This window comes from Aquila chrysaetos, chromosome 5 (assembly GCF_900496995.4).
Source record: "Aquila chrysaetos chrysaetos chromosome 5, bAquChr1.4, whole genome shotgun sequence".
Taxonomy (NCBI): domain Eukaryota; kingdom Metazoa; phylum Chordata; class Aves; order Accipitriformes; family Accipitridae; genus Aquila; species Aquila chrysaetos.
Window position 1 is genome coordinate 61,677,187 of NC_044008.1, and position 19,012 is coordinate 61,696,198.

The window sequence follows — 19,012 nt, forward strand, 5'->3', positions numbered from 1 at the left end:
GGCTGCAGAGCAATGGGGAGATGCCGTCCCAGCACCACAAGACGTGGAGCAAGGCAGAGGTGACCGGGAGGAAGAAAAGTGAGTGCCTGGGGCTGTGGCAGGCCGCTTTCCCTGGGTCCATGGTGTTGTGCTGCGCATGGGACCCCACTGCCAGCCCAGGGCGCAGGCAGCTCTGCATCCCCATCCTGCACAGCTGCAGGCAGACCCCAGCCACTTTGCCAGCAGGACCCAACTCCATGACAGCTGACAGCCAGGACCAGGACCCACGCTACGGCACTGCTCGTGAGTCCTCATGCACCTTTGTGCCTGGGAAGCGCCAGCAGCACGAGCACGGGACTGGGGGAAGCGGTGAGCTCCACACCAAGCTGGCGTGTAGGGGCAGGCTTTCCCCCAGGGACCAGCACTACCTCGCTCCCGGCTGGACCAGCGCACCAAACTTCCTGCCCAGCCTGTTCTGGGACATCAAAAAAGCCACCGGAGGCGTTGGCTGGTGCTGTGCCAGCAGACACGGCCCCCGGGGCTGCAGGGGCACAGGCCGTGGCGGGCAGATACCATCAGCACCGTGGGGCACCAAGCTGGAAGGGCCAGCACCGCCGGGAGCAAGGAGCCAGTACGTGAGAAACAGCCGCGCCGGCACCCCGAGACAGCCATCAGCCGCTCCACCCCGGTGCTCCCGCGGGGCGAGCCGGACCCCAGGCACCATGCTGGCCCCACCCGGCATATGGTGCTGCAGCCCAGACATCGTCTTGCAGAGCGGCTCCGGCGAGGAGGCTTGCCTGCGTGGTGGGAGCGCTGCTGGGGTGGTCGGGCTGGCCAGGGGCTCGCTGCAAAGCGCAGACAGGGCCGTTGCCTGTGGCTGGCAGCGGGCCAGGCCAAAGCCTGATGGATGAACAGACACAAAGGGCTCTGGCGCTGCCCGCAGCAAAGGTAGCTGCTCGCCTGCCCTGGATTTCCCTTTGTGGCTCTTGCTCGAGAGCTGAGCTCTTTGTGCTGCTGAGAACAATCCCCGGTTTTGGAGGAGGGAGGCAGCCCACGGAAAGGGCTGTCACCGAGCAGAGCAGGACATGGGACCCGTCCCCTGGAGCTGTGGCTGGCGTGCAGGCAGAGGGGCCTGGCAGGAGGCTGTGTCCCCAGCACCCCTCATGGCACGGGTCCCGCAGCACTGCCGGAGCAGCCCCCTCCGCCGTCCCCACAGCAAGACAAAGGCGGCACAGAGCACAGGGTGAAACCAGAGCCCTTTATTTGTGTCCTTGCCGGAGCAGAGGGAGGGAGAGGCCAATGGAGGCAGAGCAGCTGCTGAGCCTGAGCCAGAGGAGGGGGCAGAGAGGAAAAGAGGAGGAAAAAGAGAGCAGGCCCCAAGCGTGGTCAGTGCCGAGGCAGTGCGGGGTGAGCCTGGCTGCCCGCAGGGCTGTGCTGCGCTGGTCAGGGGAGGAAGGCGTCTTGTGCAGCTGTGGCAGGACAGCTCTGCTGCCAGGATGGCACATCTACAGTGCCACTTGGGTTATTGCTTAGAGAAACGGATCCACGTTTGAGTTATTGCTTAGAGAAATGGATCCACATTGGGTTATTGCTTAGAGAAATGGATCCACGTTGCAGCAGGGAGGCCCCCAGGGAAGACAGGAGAGCCAGGCAGGGACTTGGCGGGGGGAGGCAGCTCCCTGCCTGCTAGTGGAAGGCACGAATTGGTACTGAGGGCAGAGAGGAGCTGTGCTTGGTGCAGTGTGGCCCCCAGCCAGGACCACCTCTGTGCACTTCCCCCCACCCACAGAGCTGCCCTTGGTTTGCATAAGTTAAAATCCGATCCTGGGAGAGCAGAGTGGCTGCAAGCAAGGCAGCTTCCCAGGGCCCCACCGCTGCAGGCTGCAGAGACATCTGCCATCTCGCCTGTCAGGCATGAATGGGGAGCAGGAGGGTGTTCTGCCTAAGGCACTGTGTGGCACTGCCAGGCTGGCGAGGAGCGGGGGCCTCTGCTGCTCGCTAAAAGAAGAAATGTCTGCGACCACGAAGAGCTGCAACAGCCGGAGGAGCCGTTCTGCTGGAGACCTGCAGGGCTCTCACAGGACAATCTTGAAGGAGCTGCAAAAGACATGGCAGGTTCTGCACCTTCTCACTGGGTCACACGCAAGCAGTTTGCAAGCGCCCAGTGCTACAGGGACGCAGCATTACCCTGTGCACGAGAACCTCTCTGCAGAGCTAGCACGGAATCCAGTTCCCTCTGCTGTTACGGGAGACCTCGTACAGGGTAGCCTTGCTTTACTGCCACGGAGAGCTCTGCCCCAATGCCAGCACAGCGATCGGGGCGGGCGAACCCCCCAGACAGGCCCCCCAGGACAAGCTGCGCCACTGGAGACCACCGTACCTGGCAAAGTCCGGGGAGCGGGAGACAATGTGCTGGAACTCGGCGAGGTTGATGGTGCCATCCTTGTCGATGTCGGACTCCTCCAGGATCTGAAGGGGAGGGAAAGGCGAGTGGTGAGCTGTGTGGCCAGGACTGTGCAGCAGCCTGTGCCCTGCCTGACAGTCCTCACGTTTTGGATGAGCTGTTCCATCTCTCTGTTGCTCAGCCGGGACTCCTCGCCTTGCCCTGTCAGACAGTTCACCAGTTTCTCCAGGTCCTTTCTGTCCAGAGTCCCATCATCATCAAAGTCTGTGGAGAGAGGAAAGTTATGTTTCGGCAGGACTGCACTGACCCCAGAGAGTCACAAGCACCAATGCTCGGAGAGGAGAGGGCCTGGGTGACCTCAGGACACGGCAGGCTCCATGCCACACTTCTCGGTGCACACTATTGCACCAAACCAGCAGTTCCCAAAAGCTGCCATCCCTGTAGGTGCTCCAAGGGCACTGCCAGCCCTCCTGAACATGGATTCATCCCTGCCCCCCACCTTGAGGTGCAGGGACCCCCAAACACAGCATCCACCCCCAGCCTTACCAAAGATGCGGAAGGCATAGTAGGATTTGATGTCTGAGGTAGCAGAGTCGCTGAAGACACTCAGCATATCGAGGAAGTCTTCAAAGGACATGCTGTCATCCCTGTCATCTGAGGTGGAGAACACCCGGCAGATCCGGTGCTGGAAGGGGTTTGCCTGCCAACACAGGAATGGCTCAGGGCAGGGCTGGGCAGTGCCAGGCTGTCTCCCTCAGAGTAGAGACTGGCCACAGGCTGGTGCCAACCCTGTGGACGAGTGGGTACCCCACTCTGCCGCTGGTCTGTTGCGCACAGCACGACTGTGCCGGTCCTGTGCCTCCCCAGGACAGCAGCCCCACGCAGCAGGGATCTCCGGGCTCCTCCGTGGTGGGGCGGGGATGAGGAAGCTGTTTGTTGGCACAGCTGACGTGCGGTAAGTGAACAGCTTCCCCAGGTGACTGTTGGAGCAGCATGTCGAGGGCAGAGCACCGGCACCACGGCGGGTAAACATGGCCCTGCCCAAACATGTCCGGACCCAGGGAGCAGCAGCAAGTCCCGCTGGCTGCCAGGCACCCTACCCGCAGCTCTGGCAACGTCAGGATCTGGCTCTTGGGAACCCGTGCGGAGCAGGCATTCTCCCTCTCCTCCTTTGGCAGCAGTTCACTGAACCTCTTGTAGGCACTTGAAGAGGCAAGAACAAGAGACGCTCTGTGGCATGAGGGGCGCAGGAGGCAGCCCTCTGGGCACGGGCAGTGCAGGCAGCTCTGCCCAGCGCTGCACCGAGGCAGACGGCCCGTTTCCCACAGCTCCCTGCCAGCTGTGCACAGAGCCGGCCCGGGGGGGGGTCCCGCCACGGCAGTGTCTCCCCTCCCACCTGGTCCCGGGACCCCGAGGACCGGCAGCGAGGGGAAAGGAGCCGGCCCTGCTGCCTGCCTGCCCGGACGGCTGGCACTTCCGAGGGGGAGAGAGCCGCCGCCGGGCCGGCCCCGCAGCACCCGCAGACCTTCGGCCGCCCCCCCGAAGCCCCGCCGGTGGGCGAGGGCCAGGCTCCGGTTGCGGCCCCTCCGGTCTCCTGCCTGGCGTCGAGGGGAACGGAAGTCCCCGCGGCGGGGCCGGGGCCCTCCGCGCCCCCACGGCCGAGGCGAATTCCCTCATGGGGGCCGAGGGGAGCGGGCTGGCCCAGGAGGTATGGGGGGCCCGGGGCCAGCACTCCCGCCCCAGCAGTCAGGGCCGGGTGCCCGCGCCCCCCGGTAGCACTTACAGCAGGATCTCCTGCTTGCTCAGGAACGTCAGCTCCTGCGGGGAGAGCGCAGGTCAGCCCTGGGGCCGGGGCACCCCCCGTTCCCGTCCCGTCCCCCATTCCCGGTGCCCCCGCACCTGGTACTCGCCCAGCGTCTCCCGCGGCAGCAGGCTGGCCGAGCCCCCCATGGCGGCCCGCGCCGCTTCCGCCTCGCACGTCACTCTGCCGCTCCCAACGCAACGCCCCGCCCCGGGGCGGGACCGCCCCGCCTACCTGCGCCCCGCCCCGCCCCCACCGCCCCGGGGCGGTGACTGACAGCAGCGCGGCGAAGCCCGGGAGCGACCGGCTCCCGGCATGGCAGCGGCGAGCGAGGCGCCGGGCGACCCCAGCCCCCAGGACTTCGTCTACGGGGAGGAGGACTTTGTCCTGCAGGGAGCCGGCTGGGGCGGGGAGCCGGGCTCCGCGCCCTCCCGCTTCGACCGGGCGCTGCTGGAGGGCTGGAGCGACAGGATGGAGCGGGGCTTGTTCCGGTACCGGCTGGGGCCGCTGCCCACCCGCGTCCTGCCCGGCCCCATGAGCCTGGTGGCCCAGCTCAACGTCCAGCGCGGCACCGAGCGCCGCCCGCCGCAGGCCGTCCTCAGCCTCCGGCAGCCCTTCGACCCCCGGGCCTTCAACTTCACACGGATGCGGCCCGGCGAGGTGCTGCTCCGCCTGCGCAGGGCGGCGGACGAAGGAGAAGGAGGAGGGGGAGGGGATGGGGGTGCCGTGGCCCCCGACCACCTCCTGGTGGCCATCAACGTCAGCCCGCTGGAGCGGGGCCACGTCCTGCTGCTGCCGGAGCCGGGCCGGGGGCTGCCGCAGGCCCTCACCGCCCCGCTGCTCCGCGGGGGGCTGGAGGCGGCGCTGCTCAGCGCCCACCCGGGCTTCCGCCTGGGCTTCAACGGGCTGGGGGCCTGCGCCTCCCTCAACCACCTCCACCTGCACGCCTTCTACCTGGGCCGGCCGCTGCTGGTGGAGTCGGCGCCCGCCCAGCCCCTCTGCCCGGCCCGCGGCCTCAGCCTGCTGCGGGACGTCCCGGCGCCCGCCTTCCTCTTCTACGCCGCCGGCCCCGCCGGCCTGGAGGCGCTGGCGCGGGACGTCTGCCGGGCGGCGGAGCACCTGACAGACACCGGCCTGGCCTACAACGTCTTCGTCACCCGCGGCGACCCGCCGGAGGGGGCGGGGGCGGGGGCCGGGGCCGGGGCCGGGGCCAGGCGGGGGCTGCGGGTGCTGCTGTGGGCGCGCAGGCCCAGCTTCGGCGCCAAGGCGGGCGCGGCCTTCAACGTGGCGCTCTGCGAGCTGGCGGGGTACCTGCCGCTGCCGGCGGCGCCGCTCTTCCGGGACATCACCGAGGCCGAGGCCCTGCGCGCCATCCGCGAGCACCTCCTGCCGGAGCCGCAGCTGCTGCGTCTCGGCGAGGACCTGGCGCGGCTCCTGGCGGGCTGACCGGGGCCGGGGCCGCCCCCCGCACCGGCACCGGCGCGCCTGCCTCCGCGCCGTCCGCCAGGAGGCGCTGCGCGGCGGCGGGCCCGGCGGAGGCGCGCGAGGCCGCTCTGGCTGGCGGCGGCGGCGGCGCTATGGCCGGTGAGGAGGGGGCGGTGGGGGGGCCCCGCGCGGGCCCCGCCCCCGCGCGGGCCCCGCCCGGCGAGTGCGGCCCCGTCGCCATGGGAACGGGGCGACCCTGGCAGCCGGTGCGATGGAGGCGGGCGGCGGCGGCGGCGGGAGGCCGGCCCCGGGATCCTCCCCGGGCCTGCCCGCTGCCGCCAGCGGCCCCCCCGGTCCCGAGCCGCGGAAGAGGCGGAGGAAGCGCAGGCGAGTGCGGCGGCAGGGAGGCGGCCCCACCCCCCCTCGGCAGGGCCCGCCCGCGCGCTCCCGGGCCGTTGTCCCCGTGTTCCGCCGGGACCTCGGGGAGCCTGTCCGCCCGTCTGTCCGCCCCTCTGCCGTTAGCGTGGGGCGGTGCCGCCGCCGGGCCCCGCCTGTTCCCCCCCGCCGTACAGACCGGCGGACTCGCGTTCGTTCCCGGGCGCGGTGGCAGAGCCCGGCGGGACGCGGCCCCGGGGCTGCGGGAGCGAGGGCCTGGCCCTGCCCGATGCCGAGGGGCAATGCTGAACTGGGCCCTCTGGTCCTCGGCCCCAGAGAGGCTTTCTGGGGACCTTCTGAATCGGAAAATAAACGCTCTTTCCCCTAAATTGTCCCAATAATCCCAAGCGTGACACGTCCGAGGAAAGACCCTGTGTTCAGGACCCCTCTTTGCCCTGCTGCCTCGCAGCTTGCTGAGCTCGTGTTGGCTCCAGATCAGATCTGCCCGTTAGCTCTGTGGAGCGCAAGTTGCCTGTGTGCGTGCAGGAAGGTGGTTGTCTCCCTCCCACCCGCCCGTGCCCGGGACAGGGCCCCGGTTCCTCACTGAGCGGCTGTTCTGTCCTCTCTTTCAATTCCAGTGTTCCCTCCATCAATCTGACCAGCTGCAAGTACGAGAGCGGTAAGTCCGAGATGCTGCAGGGTGTTCCTTCAGATCAGCCGACCGACAGATGGCAAGCTCTATGGGTGTCTGCTCAGCCAGGGAGGAGTGCTGCTACCGAATTTCCACTGCACAGTTGCTTTTGGTTTAGGTATTTAGTGGTTGCAAGCGACTTGGACCCCTGTGAAAAGTACAGAGTTTCTCACACTTTGGACTGAGGTGCCCTCTGGTTTAAAGAGACAGAAAATGTGCAACAGCAGTGCAAGCCCTTGACCCTCCCCATACATCTGCATTTGCCAAACATCTGCTAAGATTGGCGAGAAGGGTTTAGTTAGGGGCAGTTACAATGCAAGATCGGTACCTGTGCTTGGGGAAATGACGTGAGAGCTCTCAACTGTTTAACATAAGGCCAGTGATGGAACAGGCAGGATTGGTACCCGGAACCTCTCCCTTTGCTGTCCATCTCCTGTGACATGCTCTAGGGAGCTGGTCCTCTCTCCTGTCTTGCTCTTCTTTGCTGCCACAAGCTGTATCTTAAAAGAACAGACTCCTAGCAGTTGATGGATGTTATTAGCCAATTTGCTAACAACTATCGTAGCAGTGCAACCGCATTGGCATTGTTGAAGGTCACAGCCTGGTTAGCTGTGCAAGGAACACAGTTTTTATACAGAGGGACAGGTGCTGTGCATTTTGCCTAAGGCTGTGCTTGGGCAGTTTGGTGACAGGAGGTGGATGGGCACCCGCAGCAGGAGGTGGTGTGGCAGCACAGGCGCCACAGGAACCAGAGCCGTTTCACAACGGTGCCTAGCATGTGTTGACCTTCATCACCTCCCCAGCCCTGTGAGAGGCCAAACTCAGAACTGGCACTAACACAAACCATCCCAGCAGCAACCTTCTGCTCCAGAGCTTGTGTGTTCTGCTGCCAAATAACTTGATTTTGAAGATGAAACTCGTACCCTCAGAAGACTTGTATCTGCCCGTGTGGCGTCAGACCCACAGCGGATTCAAGCCTGCTGTGGTTCAGGAAGTGCTCTGGGACTGTGGACTTACGGGGCTGATAGCTCCCAGTACACTTGCAGCCAGAGGCTGGGGGTGAGTTTAGCTGGGTAAACCTTGTGTTTCTGACACCTCCTGAAGGGTCCCGCCAATACCTTGCATCTCTGAGAGTAGAATTGCAGCCTGGAGATCTTTGTTCCACACTCCGTCCTGGTTACTTTGGGGATTTAACAGCCCCTGGTACTCATATCCTCTGCCGGGCCCCTTGTCGTGTGCTTGCTTTGGTACAGTGCGGCGGGCAGCACTATGCTGCGGGCTGAAAGAAGCAGGAGAGAATGAGGAATGGACAGTGTACTGGACGGACTACTCAGTCTCTCTGGAGCGTGTCATGGAAATGAAGCGGTTTCAGGTAAATACTCCCATGCAAAGGCTGCCCAGTCGGAAGAGCTCAGGAGGGAGGGTGAGATGGGGGCTGTTAGTGGACCAGCATGTTGCAGAAGGAAACAGCAGTGTCCCAGCTAGCACCTGTGCCCCTTCTCTGCATCAGTGGCAGAGGGCGCAGGTTCACAAGCCTTTACTTCTGTTGTGTCTCTGATACGGTGCCATTGGCAACGCTTTGGCAGTAGTGTGAATTGGAAAGCTGCCAACCCCTTTAATGTAGCATGAAATAAATGGTTCTTGATGACAAACGGCTCCCTGAAGCTGCGATATTCCAGGGAGGGAGAGCTTCAGGGCTGAGATGGAACAAGCAGATAAATCACATGGGTGAAGTTCAGATAAAGCAGCTGTAGCGTAATCTTATCCCTCAGCAGACGTTCAAGGCAACTGCAGGCCCAGCTTCCTGTTCTGCAGGCCAGTTTCTCCATACGTGGGCTTTCCTCAGGTCTCGAGGAGGATCCCTGCTGTTCCTTTGCTGATTCTGTTTTTTGTCTGCACCTCTTTCAGAAAATCAACCATTTTCCAGGCATGATAGAGATCTGCCGTAAGGACTTGTTGGCTCGCAACCTTAACCGCATGCTCAGGCTCTTCCCCAAGGAGTACAATATATTTCCCCGCACTTGGTGCCTGCCAGCTGAGTGAGTGATACGCATTAATGCAGCTGAGAACAGGACTATGAAATTAGGAAGTGGGAACCACTATGCTTGACAGCCAGGGCAGGGATGGGGGACCTCTCTGAGATCTCATCGCTTGGCCTGGGCCTTCATAACCTTCCCTGGAATGGAATGGGGTGTTGAGACACGTTTCTAGTTTCACACATCTTTAATTGCAATTAGATTGAATTAGCCCGTGGAATAGTGTCCCCTGTGCTGTGTGGCTTGCTGCTGGACAGACCGCGTGCCGAAGGGCTAAATCTGGGGAGAAGGACCCACCCGGAAAGCCAAAGGGCAGCAGGCGAGTGGGAAGTGTAAATCGGTGTTTCGATGGAAGGCCTCTTGGCAGCTCAGGGCAAATGGGAAAGGCAACTGCAGGGCAGTGTGGCAGGCTCCCTTCCCCACTGGGTGGGTCAGTGCTCGTCGCTCACCCAGGGAGGGCACAGGACTGGAGCATGAGGCAGTTCTACCCCACCGACTGTGACACCTGTCTTCACAGCCCCCTGCATCTCTGCCGTCCGCTGCAGTGGAGCACACTGATGGCAGAGGGTAGTGGGACAGCACAGGTCACTATGCTAGTACATATACAGTTAGATGTAAACCATCACCGAATTACTCAAGATTTGGGGCAGAAGGCCTGGCTTCTCTGATCATATACAGGCAAGCAATGATAGAAACATAGCTGAAAGAGACCAAAGAGCACTTGCAGTTTGAGTGGTTGCAAGGAGACAAGATACCCATTCTTAGACAGATTTTATTCTTGCTGTTTCCTGAAGACCTCGAAGTTGGGCTCCTGTCACCTGTTCTGTAGCTGAACTTTCCTCATGGTCAGAATGATTTTCTTAGTATCTGACCTAAAGTATCTTTGCTGAAGTATCAGCACTTACTACTTCTCCTGTTTGCACTGGCCTTGGAGAACTGCAGTTTGCTGCATTTTGCTAATAGCGTGTTGTGCAGGAAGGTGATTGCCATGTGTGCTCCCAGTCTTCCCATTTCTGGAGAAGACAGACCTAGTTCTCTCATCTTTCTTTTCCAGGCTGCATTTCCTGGACTCGGAGTGCTCTTGGTGCTGTTTTCAGGGATTTGTCCTGTTCACCTCTCTCTTCCCCTAAATGTGGTGCCCACTAGAGAGACGGTGGGCTAGGGCCCACCTAGGGCCAATTTGTAACTCATGTAGATCAGGAATAGGTGTACTATTCCTCTGCTGCAGAAGTTTGGTCTGTACTGGCCCACAGCACCATAGTTTGAGTACCTAACTGTTATGAGAGAGAAGAGAGGCTGTTTTTTTGCAGCTTGTAACAGTTACCCCTTCCTTGCACAGCTATGGAGATTTCCAGGCCTACAGACGTGCGAGGAAAAACAGAACATTCATCTGCAAGCCAGACAGTGGCTGCCAAGGGAGAGGTATCTTCATAACGCATAATCCAGAGGAGATCAAACATGGAGAGCACATGATCTGTCAGCAGTATATCTCTAAGGTAATGGGGACAGTCTTGAAATACAGGTGGAGGATTGCAACCTCCATCTCTTCCAGCATCCCACATCCTCCTTGTGTCCTTTGCCCTTTGTCCCTTGTCTTCCTGGATCTGCCAGGGGCACCGGGGTGGCTGCAGCACAGCAGAGGCACGGCAAAAGCTTGCCTTTCTCCTGACTGCTGAGCTGCCAAGGAAGCAACGCAGATAGAGCAGCCAACCTCAAGGAATCGGCAGCACGCCTAGCAATGTTTGCTCATGCTTGCTCCTGCCTTTTTTCTCACAGCCTTTCCTCATTGATGGCTTTAAATTTGACATGCGTATCTATGTGCTGGTCACATCTTGTGACCCGCTGAGGATTTTTGTCTACAAGGAGGGTCTGGCCCGGTTTGCCACCATGAGGTACATCGATCCCAGCAGCAGAAACCTGGTAAAAAAGGAAAGTTTCCAAAAAACTCACATAGTATCTGTAGGTGTTAGTCCCTAATTCGTCCTAGGGGCATCCCAGACCTTAAAAAGGCAGGGACTGGTGGGTTTCATGGGACCCAGCTTTCTTCTTTCCTGTTCTCTCCCTCTATACCTCCTCCTCAGAGGAGGAGGTATTTCAGGAGTGCCTGAAGTAGATCTGCTCCCAGGCCCCACATTTGGGCTGTTATCACAGAATCATGGAATTGTTTCGCTTGGAAGGAACCTTGGAAGGTCTTGAGTCCAACCTTCTACTCAAAACTGGGTCAACAATAAATTCAGATCCAGTTTCTTGGGGGTTTCACCCAGTCACGTGTTGAAAACCTGCAAGGATGGAGATCCCATGGTGTGTCTGGGCAACATTCCTACTGCTTCTTGCCTTTATGAGCATTCTCAAGTCCACACCATTCCTTGTCTGCCTGCACTTCAGGCAGAAAAGAGGGACCTGGGGATTATCTGGTGGTAGTGGAACAGCCTAGGAGAGACAGGGAGGGGAAGGAATTGGGAAGGGAAGGTGCAGAGTATGGCCATGCCCACCTCCAAGCAGGGGTATGTAACCTGTAAAATCCCAATAGAGGATGGACTGTAGTGTTGGATTGCTGTGCTACAGTCATGGGCTGCCCCGAGATACCCCGGGCTTTTGGTTATCTGCCTGCTTGTCCCAGAGCTGCATATGTATATGCCCTCTCTCACTCCACTACGTGCCTGTCTTGGAGATGTCTTTTGCTTTGGGTGAGTGAAAGAAAAGGAAGAATCTGCAGAAATTTGCTGCAGCTTCTGTCCTGAGGAGACCCTTGTTTGTCAGTGAGGCCACAGTTGGAATGGCATTTGTGGAGCTGACTCCTGTGCTCTCTCGCAGAGATAAGGGCAGAGGAGCAGAGAGGGTAGAGCTCTTTTAGCTCTAACTTCTGGCTAGAGAGGGAATCACCAGCATGATTAACTCCTTGCTGCAAGTCACCACCGCAGACAAGAGGCAGAAGCAGGCGAAGTTGGTGGCTAGACTAGTGCTAATGGGGCTGTTTCTATTTATGCTCTGTGGTTAAGAGTAAATGAAAGTCTCTTGCCATTCCTCTCTCAGGATGATATCTGCATGCATTTGACCAATTATGCTATCAACAAACGTAATGAAAATTTCGTCCAGGATGACATGACAGGCAGTAAGAGGTATTGTCTTGTCCAGGTACCCCAATGCCCTGTGCACATCCTGCAGGAAAGCTGCACTTGGGACACTGGTTTACTTCCATCTTTCCTGGGGCAAACATGCTATCACAGGTCAGCTCTTACCATCTCCTGTCCTCCACACAGGAAACTGTCCACCCTGAATGCCTGGATGACAGATAACAGCTACAACACAACAAAACTCTGGGAAGATATTGAAGATATTATTATAAAGACTCTTATTTCAGCTCACCCTGTTGTGAAGCACAATTACCAAAGCTGCTTTCCGAACCACACGACTGGCTGTGCCTGCTTTGAGATACTGGGTTTTGACATTTTGGTAGACAGAAAGTTGAAGCCCTGGCTGCTAGAGGTGAGGAAGGAGTCTCCTGCTGTGTTGAAGCAACTCTGGAAGCAGCAGACAGCCAAGAGCTGGCTTGTCTGGGGGGTGCTCCAGAACAAGGGGTGGTGGGAGGGACAGAACTCGTTTGATTAAAAAGGGCCACCTCGTTCACAAAATTGAACAGGCTATGAAGACAAGTAGCCAAGCAACCTGCTGTAGGCTAAGCGGGATCTAAGAGCCTGTTCCCTGTACACCCTCTCTGACAGCAGGGAGTTTCCTGAACCTTAGGACTCCTTGACCTGTAACAGCATCTTGAATTTATGATAGCTGCCCCATGCCTATAGTCCTGCGGGGTGTGGGATTTGAATGACCTGTAGTGCAGATGGGCATTACACTGCAGAAGGACATAACCAGCTTCTGCGTGCAGCCTCCTGCTTTCTGTTGCTATTACAGGGAAGAACATCCATGGAAAGTGTGCGGGGGAGCAGACTGGGGCCAGCAAGCTGGCTGCTGGCAGCACTTTCTGGGAGCTGGGACTTGCCAGGTTAGATTAGCTGCTTGTTTTGGCAGGTGAACCACTCTCCCAGCTTCACCACGGACTCTCCCCTAGACCGTGAGGTGAAGGATGCTCTTCTCTGTGATACCATCAACCTGATAAATGTGCATGCCTGTAACAAAAGGAAGGTGCTGGAGGAAGACAAACAGCGGGCAAAGGAACGGCTCCTCCAGGCCCATCAGACTCTCCGTGCATCCAGGTATTGCTCTTCCCCACAGTGCTGCACATCCCCAGTGAGAAAGGATGGGGCAGAGCAGGATAAAGAAAAGATGGCAGACCAGGATAAAACCAAGGCTGGCTGTCTCCAAATTAGAGCTCCCAGAGGCCGTGGCACTATACCGCCTCTGGGAAGAGCTCTCCCAAGCCATCTGCATCCTGCAAGGAAGAGCCAGGGCTCGTCTCTTGGTGCTAGGAGATCTGAGACGCCTGGTGCTCTGGGCCCTGTAGAGTCATCCCCATTGAGCTGCACCTTGCTTGTCATGTCTGTCAGTGCCGACAGGCAGTGCCAGCATCTGTGGGCTCACAGTGAAGCTCGCAGGATGGACAGCAGCACTGCTTCAGGGACCAAGAGCACCCGGGGGCACGGGGCCCTTCTCCAGAGCAGGGTTCCTTTCCCAGGGCTGAGGGTTTCCCCCCCTTCTCTGTCTGCATGTCCTTTCATGAGGCCATGTTAGATTAGCCTGCTGCCCGGGCTTTTCCTGCCCTGCAGGGTGAGGCAGGAACTGCCTCCAGCTCCCATTTCAATTAGGAGACCTGAGATCACTCTGGGCTGGAGACGCTGAGTGTGTTAGCCCTGTGTTGTGCCTGCCCCTGCAGCCTCGGCTGCTCCGAGCTCCCCGCTAGTGAGGAAAGCTCCCAGCAGCATGCAGGGTGGCAGATATGCCTTGAATAGGCCCATTTTAACTGAACTACCCTTGTAACTAGGTTAGTTGGGTGAAAAGGCTGAGGGGCAGGGTGTGAGCCTGGGCGTCAGGGGAGAGATCTGTAAATGCTTCACCAGCACTCTACACGGAGAAGATGAAGAAGTGTGGGTTGTCTTGGTTCCTTGCAGTGCACCCATGTGAAACAGGCTCCCAAACGGGGAAAGACAGGGGAAGGTGCTAGCTAGGCCCTTGTCCCTCAGCCAGGACAGCACCTGGAACCTCCTATGGCAGCTCCCTCCCTGCCTGTGCTTTCTCCCGGTTTGCAGACGCGAGGAGTTAGAGAGCAACCAGGCTGCCTGGCTGTCCCAGGCAGAAAAGTACGAGAACTCACACCTGGGCGGTTACCGGCGCATTTATCCAGCATGTGGAACAGAGAAGTATGAGCCGTTTTTCAAGCAGAGTGGCTCCCTCTTCCAGGAAACAGTGTCATCCAAAGCACGAGAGGAGTGTGCCAGGTATACTGCCCCTGTGGAAAACCCACTCCTCACAGGGGTGGCATAGAGCCTGCTTGCTTATGATCCCTTCTTGGGAGCAACTCTGCTGCTTACAGATGTAAGCAAGCTAGTGAGAGGTGGAAAGGAAGGAGTCTGCATGTGCTGTGTCACCATAGCAAAGCAACTTCCTTTCGCATGTAGCCTTGAGAGGCAAATGCAATATTCCATTGACTTTTGGACTCTGGCAGCACCGTATCGCAAGTGTCCTCCACCCTTCTGGCCGGCACAGCCTAATTCAAGGGCATGTCTCACAGTGGTGAGAGTCTCTTTTAAAAGCACTCCTGGCCTATTTCTTGGCACAATTCTATTATAGTCTATTCCCTACAGAACTTCTGACTGCAGTAAAATGTCCTCAGATTGAAGGCTTCATAATAGCCTTTTACTATTATGGCTCTTCTCGTACCAGTGACTAAGGCTACTGTTGTATGGCAGGCAGCAACTGGAGGAAATTCGCCTGAAGAAAGAAAAGTTGGAAGCCATTACCAGGAAGAAGAAAACAGAGAGGAAAGAAGACCTGCATGGAGAGTCAGCCGGGGACAAATCCCAGATCCGTAATAAAACCACAGCTCCTATGACCCGCCTCACTTATAGAAGCACCAGGACGTGGGATAGAAAGGTACCTTGCTTTGTCAGTGGCTGTTCACGGGGCTCTCAAAGGCAATAACATGGCTCTGGGAACAGTGCTGGGCTGTGGGTGTCTCCCAAGGAACAGGACTATGAGGTTGGACTCCCCTTCATGAAGTCCAGAGAGTTGGCAGCTTGTGCTGGGAGGTACTTGCAAGCACCGCTGTTGTCCCCTCCCTGCTGTGGCTCCCACCAGGATCTTCGTCCCACTCCACCTCAAAGTCTGTAATTCTCCTTAGGGCTCGGAGCAGTCTGTGGCTTTGTCTCCCTTGCACATTACTACAGCTTCAACTTTGCTGTAACTCAGGTGTTTCCTTCCTAAGCTACGGCGCATGCAGTACGACTCTATGCAACCCCAGGATATTGTGGAAGATGAGGAGAAGAAAAGAGTAAATGCTCTTCTGCAGCGTGAGAACCTTATCAGAGGCCTGGGCATCATAGATCAGCTCTCCCAGCTGCTCCCCACAACTGATAGACCAGCTGACACCCAGAGATCCTGCACTGTTATCCCCAAGCACCAGGTAACTGAAGATTGCCCAGATCCATCCTGCAAGGCCAACACAGGAGAAAGTCATTCGCGGGAGGATCCTGAGGAATGAGCCATGGGCATTGAGCATCTCCGGTGTGGCTCAGTTAAATGAGATCCAATGTAGCATCTGGGTCTGTGGGTTTTCATATATTTACTTTGTCCCTTTCCAGTGGGTGCACTGGGGCTGTGCCAGTCAGCTGTGTAGAGCCCCTGAGCACCCTTCCCCGGAAGACCCCTCTCCCCAGTATTCCAAAGAACAGACCACAGCGATACTGCCTTTTGGACACTGCTGTCCCCAGCACACAGCTTAGTGTGAGCTGCTGCTTCAGGGCAGTAGTGCAATTCTCCTAGCTGAATAAAATGAATTCCTGGGTAGGCTAGGAGCATGGTAAAGGAGCGCACACAGCAAAGAGGGCCTGAAGGGAAGTGTGGGGTTGTCTAAAAAAAAAGTCACTAGGTGAATTCTGCACTGCAAACAATGCCTCTCCCTAAACATCTTGCCTTCTACATTACCCCATTCCCCACATGGGGAAGGTGACCAGTTAGTGCATGTGCCTAAAACCCCAGAGGGTTCAGCCCTCAGTCTGGGGCTCCCCCTTCAGAGTCATCCTTGCTCTGCCAGAGCACGCTACAGTGTAAACCCTCAGCACTGCTGCTGCTGCATCCCAGACAGTCTCAAGGCACACAGCTGAGGAAAGCTGGGCTTCACAGAGAATTACACCAGGGGAGCCAGGGTTGGGACCTAAAGGAGATCTGCACGGTTGTCTCAAACTGAGTCTTGGCTGCCACGCCAATTCCCAAACCAGGCTACCGGTCTAAAACCAGACGAGGAAGCCCGCAGTCTGTTATCTGTGGGCTCCATTGGGTGACAACGGCTGTTCTGGAGCACTGAGGGTGGCTGTCGCCTGCTGTGTTGGGGATGGGCTACTTCTGGACCTGCAATTCATGAAAAACTGCGCAAGGTCCATTGCCTCTTCCAGTGGTGCCCCATCTGTTTCCAGAAAGGGGGCCTGCTCCTGGCTGGAAGGGTGACGCACCTCAGGGGGATGCTGACAAAGTCAAGGCACCAGAGCTGTAGGAATTATTCAGGACCTAGAAGTCTTCTAGTACCTTAGGAGAAATTGGAAATAGTCCATTTAATTTAACAAAGGAAGTCTAAGATGGGATTTGATCTGTAAGAACTAATGGCAGCTGCCTTTTCCTCTACCAAAGCAGAACAGAACATGAAACCCAAACTCTGCCTAAAATCTCGCTAATTTTTTCAACAGTGAAGGATTATTTGGGAGTGGGTCAGATCCTTCATCGCTGAGTCTTCCCAGCCTGCTCTGGCATGTCTTTACACAAACCCTGCTCCAGCTCAGCCCACTGTTATGGGCAGAGGATGAGTGTCTCAGCACTGCTGTAGGCAGATCAGGCAGGCAGCTGCCGTGACCCCTTAGATGATGTGAGTCTGGGATGGTGACTGTGCCATGCCTGGGAAGAAAGTGTGGGGTGACGCTTTAGTGAGCGACCGTAGATGACTAGAGAAGACTTTTCCTTCCTGTCTCTTGCCAAGGCCTCCAGAGCTAAGCCGCAGCTGCTTTCTTTCCTTCCAGCAGCAGTTTCTCTGGGAGGTGCCTGGGGGCCAGGAGACCCACTGCTTAACAACGCGCAACTCCCTCTCGCTCCTGGGAGGTCCAGTCCGATCTTCAGGACGGCAGTTCATACACAATGCCAGAGCCAACGCCAAGCTGCCAGCCGGCCCAGGCTCGGATCCTGCTGCCAAAGGCACCCTCTCCATTCGAGGCCAGAGCATCCCTTACCACAAGCGGGGCCTCCGGGCGCAGGACACAGGCTGGCTGCGGGGCCAGGCAGCACGGATGGCAGCGGTTACCCAGCCCTGCACCAAACCCAAGAGGCTGCAGGCAGGAGGCCAGTGGCTCCCTGGCACTGGAAACAAGGCTGAAGGCTGTGAGTATGCGTTACCTTCCTTTGGCTCCAAGTGGCTGCCTCGTGGAGGCTCAAGTCAGTGAGCCGGAGCCATGGGCAGACACTTGGGAGCTGTGGATGTTCCTGGCCTTGCTGGGGTGGGAGGAACGGGTGGGCTGGATAGAACTCAGAGTCCCTGGGGTGCTCAGACCCTGTGGAGGGGACACCACACTCTTCTCTGGGAACTGGTGACCGCTGGAAGTCTCTGCCTGAGGCTGGTAGCGTCCCATTTGCCAGGGCAAGGAAGAAAGTGGGTGGTTTCCCAGGACCAAGGGTTGATATGCTGGGATGGGGGAGCACGAGAAGCCCAGAAGTACTTGAGAGTCGGGTCAGAAGCGCAGCAGACAGGACAGCCAAAGGGGCACATTAGCTGTGGGATATATGGTGGAGACACTCAGTGACGCAGCATGGTCCCCAGTCCCTCCCCAGGCCTCGCTCCCTCCCTCCATGCTGCTCCCTGCTGCCCATGTCCCCTCCAGAACTACACCCACACCTTCACCCAGCCCTGTCCACCCCCCCCCGGCTCCCCCGCCATCGATTTAGGCTGTTCGCAGCCTTAGGAGCAGGGAGGAGCAAGGGCAGGGCCCAGCACCATCACGGAGGGCGGCAGCAGGCTGCTGACACGCAGAGCTGCCGGTGTCTGCCTGCCCCCCACATCTGCCTGTGCTCTTCCAGGTGAAGGTGGCAGGCTGTCCTTCCACGCAGGCAGCTGTCACCCGGGGTCCCCAGCCAGCACAGGGAATGCCACAGCCGATGGCACCTTCACCCGGGTTCCCCAGCCAGCACGGGGAATGCCACAGCCGATGGCACCTTCAGCTGTGCTGCAGTCCAGGAGCAAACCATCTCCTCCGCCACCCACGTGCAGCACACGCGTGCCTCGCACCGTGCTGGTGCCTCACACGCTCGCAGCGTGAAAAGCACAGGTAACGTGGCAGAGGGGACACCCGCGCTCGGCCTTCCTCCCTGCGGGTGCTCGCCGAAGAACCACGGCTGCTGGACGGGGAGGGTTGTCCCGGCCCGGGGCCGGTTGTCTGCACCCCCTGACCGGAGTCTGGGCCCCAGCCGGGCTCCAGCGGCTGCGCACCCTCAGGCAGCACGGCAGCTTTACCGCTGCCAAGCCGTGGGCTGGCACCCTCCTCGGCAGCAGCCGAGCCCCCCGGGAGGCTGCCCCGCTGCCTGCCCACCGTGGGCCCCTCGTCCCCCCGACCAACCGCCCGGCACCGGGGCCCCCGGGGCGGCCGCGCCGGGCACCCCCGCGGCGCGGGGCCGAGACCCCCGCCGGGCTCCTGCGCCTCCCCCGCCGGGCCGAGCCCGGCCCGCCCCGCCGCCGGCCCCGCCTGGTTCCCGGCTCCCGGCCATGGCGGCGCTGCTGCGGCGCGCGTTGCGGACGGCCGCGCTCCTCGCCAGGGCCCCGCGGCGGGCGGCGGCGGCGTGGACCGGGGAACCGGAGCCGCCGGACCGGGCGCTGGAGGAGGCCGAAAGGTGCGGGGCGGCCGGACCGGGAGTCGAGGACCGGGGCCGGGCCGGGGGCTGGGCCGCTCATCTCTCTCCCCCGCAGGGCGCGGCGGCGGGCGGCGGCGCGGCTGCGGCGGCTGCAGCGGGAGCTGGGCGGGAAGCGCGGAGCCCCCGAGCGCACCCTGACCTGGCAGGCGATGGAGCAGATGCGGTGAGCGGCTGGGCCGGGCCGGGCCGGGTCCCGGTGCCCGCGCCCCGCTGACCGTGCCCGTGCCCGCAGGTTCCTGCGGCAGGAG

The 19,012-nt window shown here is 59.5% G+C and overlaps 3 protein-coding genes across 12 annotated transcripts; 2 read left to right on the plus strand and 1 right to left on the minus strand.

Moving 5' to 3' along the window:
- Positions 1–1,223: 1,223 nt before the first annotated feature.
- CIB1 (calcium and integrin binding 1) lies at positions 1,224–4,412 on the minus strand. The gene is made up of 7 exons (XM_030015867.2): positions 4,283–4,412; positions 4,167–4,201; positions 3,484–3,586; positions 2,930–3,083; positions 2,529–2,647; positions 2,360–2,448; positions 1,224–2,076 (listed from the first exon to the last, which is right to left on the minus strand). The coding sequence occupies exons 1-7, from the start codon at positions 4,331–4,333 to the stop codon at positions 2,055–2,057; spliced, it is 573 nt and encodes a 190-aa protein (XP_029871727.1). The 5' UTR covers positions 4,334–4,412; the 3' UTR covers positions 1,224–2,054.
- Positions 4,413–4,440: 28 nt separating this feature from the next.
- Positions 4,441–6,373, plus strand: GDPGP1 (GDP-D-glucose phosphorylase 1). Its single transcript, XM_030015864.2, has one exon. It carries the CDS (start codon positions 4,500–4,502, stop codon positions 5,628–5,630), a length of 1,131 nt encoding a protein of 376 aa, XP_029871724.1. The 5' UTR covers positions 4,441–4,499; the 3' UTR covers positions 5,631–6,373.
- TTLL6 (tubulin tyrosine ligase like 6) lies at positions 5,881–18,926 on the plus strand. 10 transcript variants are annotated; one of them, XM_030015842.2, is made up of 14 exons: positions 5,881–5,996; positions 6,623–6,663; positions 7,929–8,047; positions 8,584–8,714; positions 10,051–10,207; positions 10,488–10,631; positions 11,745–11,830; positions 11,972–12,197; positions 12,738–12,922; positions 13,913–14,101; positions 14,573–14,756; positions 15,088–15,285; positions 16,889–17,243; positions 18,820–18,926. In XM_030015842.2, exons 1-14 carry the CDS (start codon positions 5,881–5,883, stop codon positions 18,900–18,902), a joined length of 2,214 nt encoding a protein of 737 aa, XP_029871702.1. In that variant the 3' UTR covers positions 18,903–18,926. The 10 variants fall into 10 exon arrangements, with proteins under 10 accessions (XP_029871702.1, XP_029871697.1, XP_029871698.1 ...); XM_030015837.2 differs by lacking the exon at positions 18,820–18,926 and adding an exon at positions 17,937–18,490 and having other exon boundaries at positions 10,488–10,640; XM_030015838.2 differs by lacking the exon at positions 18,820–18,926 and adding an exon at positions 17,937–18,490.
- The last annotated feature ends 86 nt before the right edge of the window (positions 18,927–19,012 follow it).

What these genes read in the sequence shown, in the direction of transcription:
- CIB1 (XM_030015867.2), bottom strand. Translation starts at nt 4,333, where the DNA reads ATGGGGGGCTCGGCCAGCCTGCTGCCGCGGGAGACGCTGGGCGAGTAC. An exon ending in TGACGTTGCCAGAGCTGCGG is followed by an intron (nt 3,084 to 3,483) that starts GTAGGGTGCCTG and finishes CTGTGTTGGCAG; the next exon opens with GCAAACCCCTTCCAGCACCG. An exon ending in CTATGCCTTCCGCATCTTTG is followed by an intron (nt 2,648 to 2,929) that starts GTAAGGCTGGGG and finishes CTCTCTCCACAG; the next exon opens with ACTTTGATGATGATGGGACT.
- GDPGP1 (XM_030015864.2), top strand. Translation starts at nt 4,500, where the DNA reads ATGGCAGCGGCGAGCGAGGCGCCGGGCGACCCCAGCCCCCAGGACTTC.
- TTLL6 (XM_030015832.2), top strand. Translation starts at nt 5,881, where the DNA reads ATGGAGGCGGGCGGCGGCGGCGGCGGGAGGCCGGCCCCGGGATCCTCC. An exon ending in AAGAGGCGGAGGAAGCGCAG is followed by an intron (nt 5,997 to 6,622) that starts GCGAGTGCGGCG and finishes TTTCAATTCCAG; the next exon opens with TGTTCCCTCCATCAATCTGA. An exon ending in GCAGAAACCTGGTAAAAAAG is followed by an intron (nt 10,641 to 11,744) that starts GAAAGTTTCCAA and finishes TTCCTCTCTCAG; the next exon opens with GATGATATCTGCATGCATTT.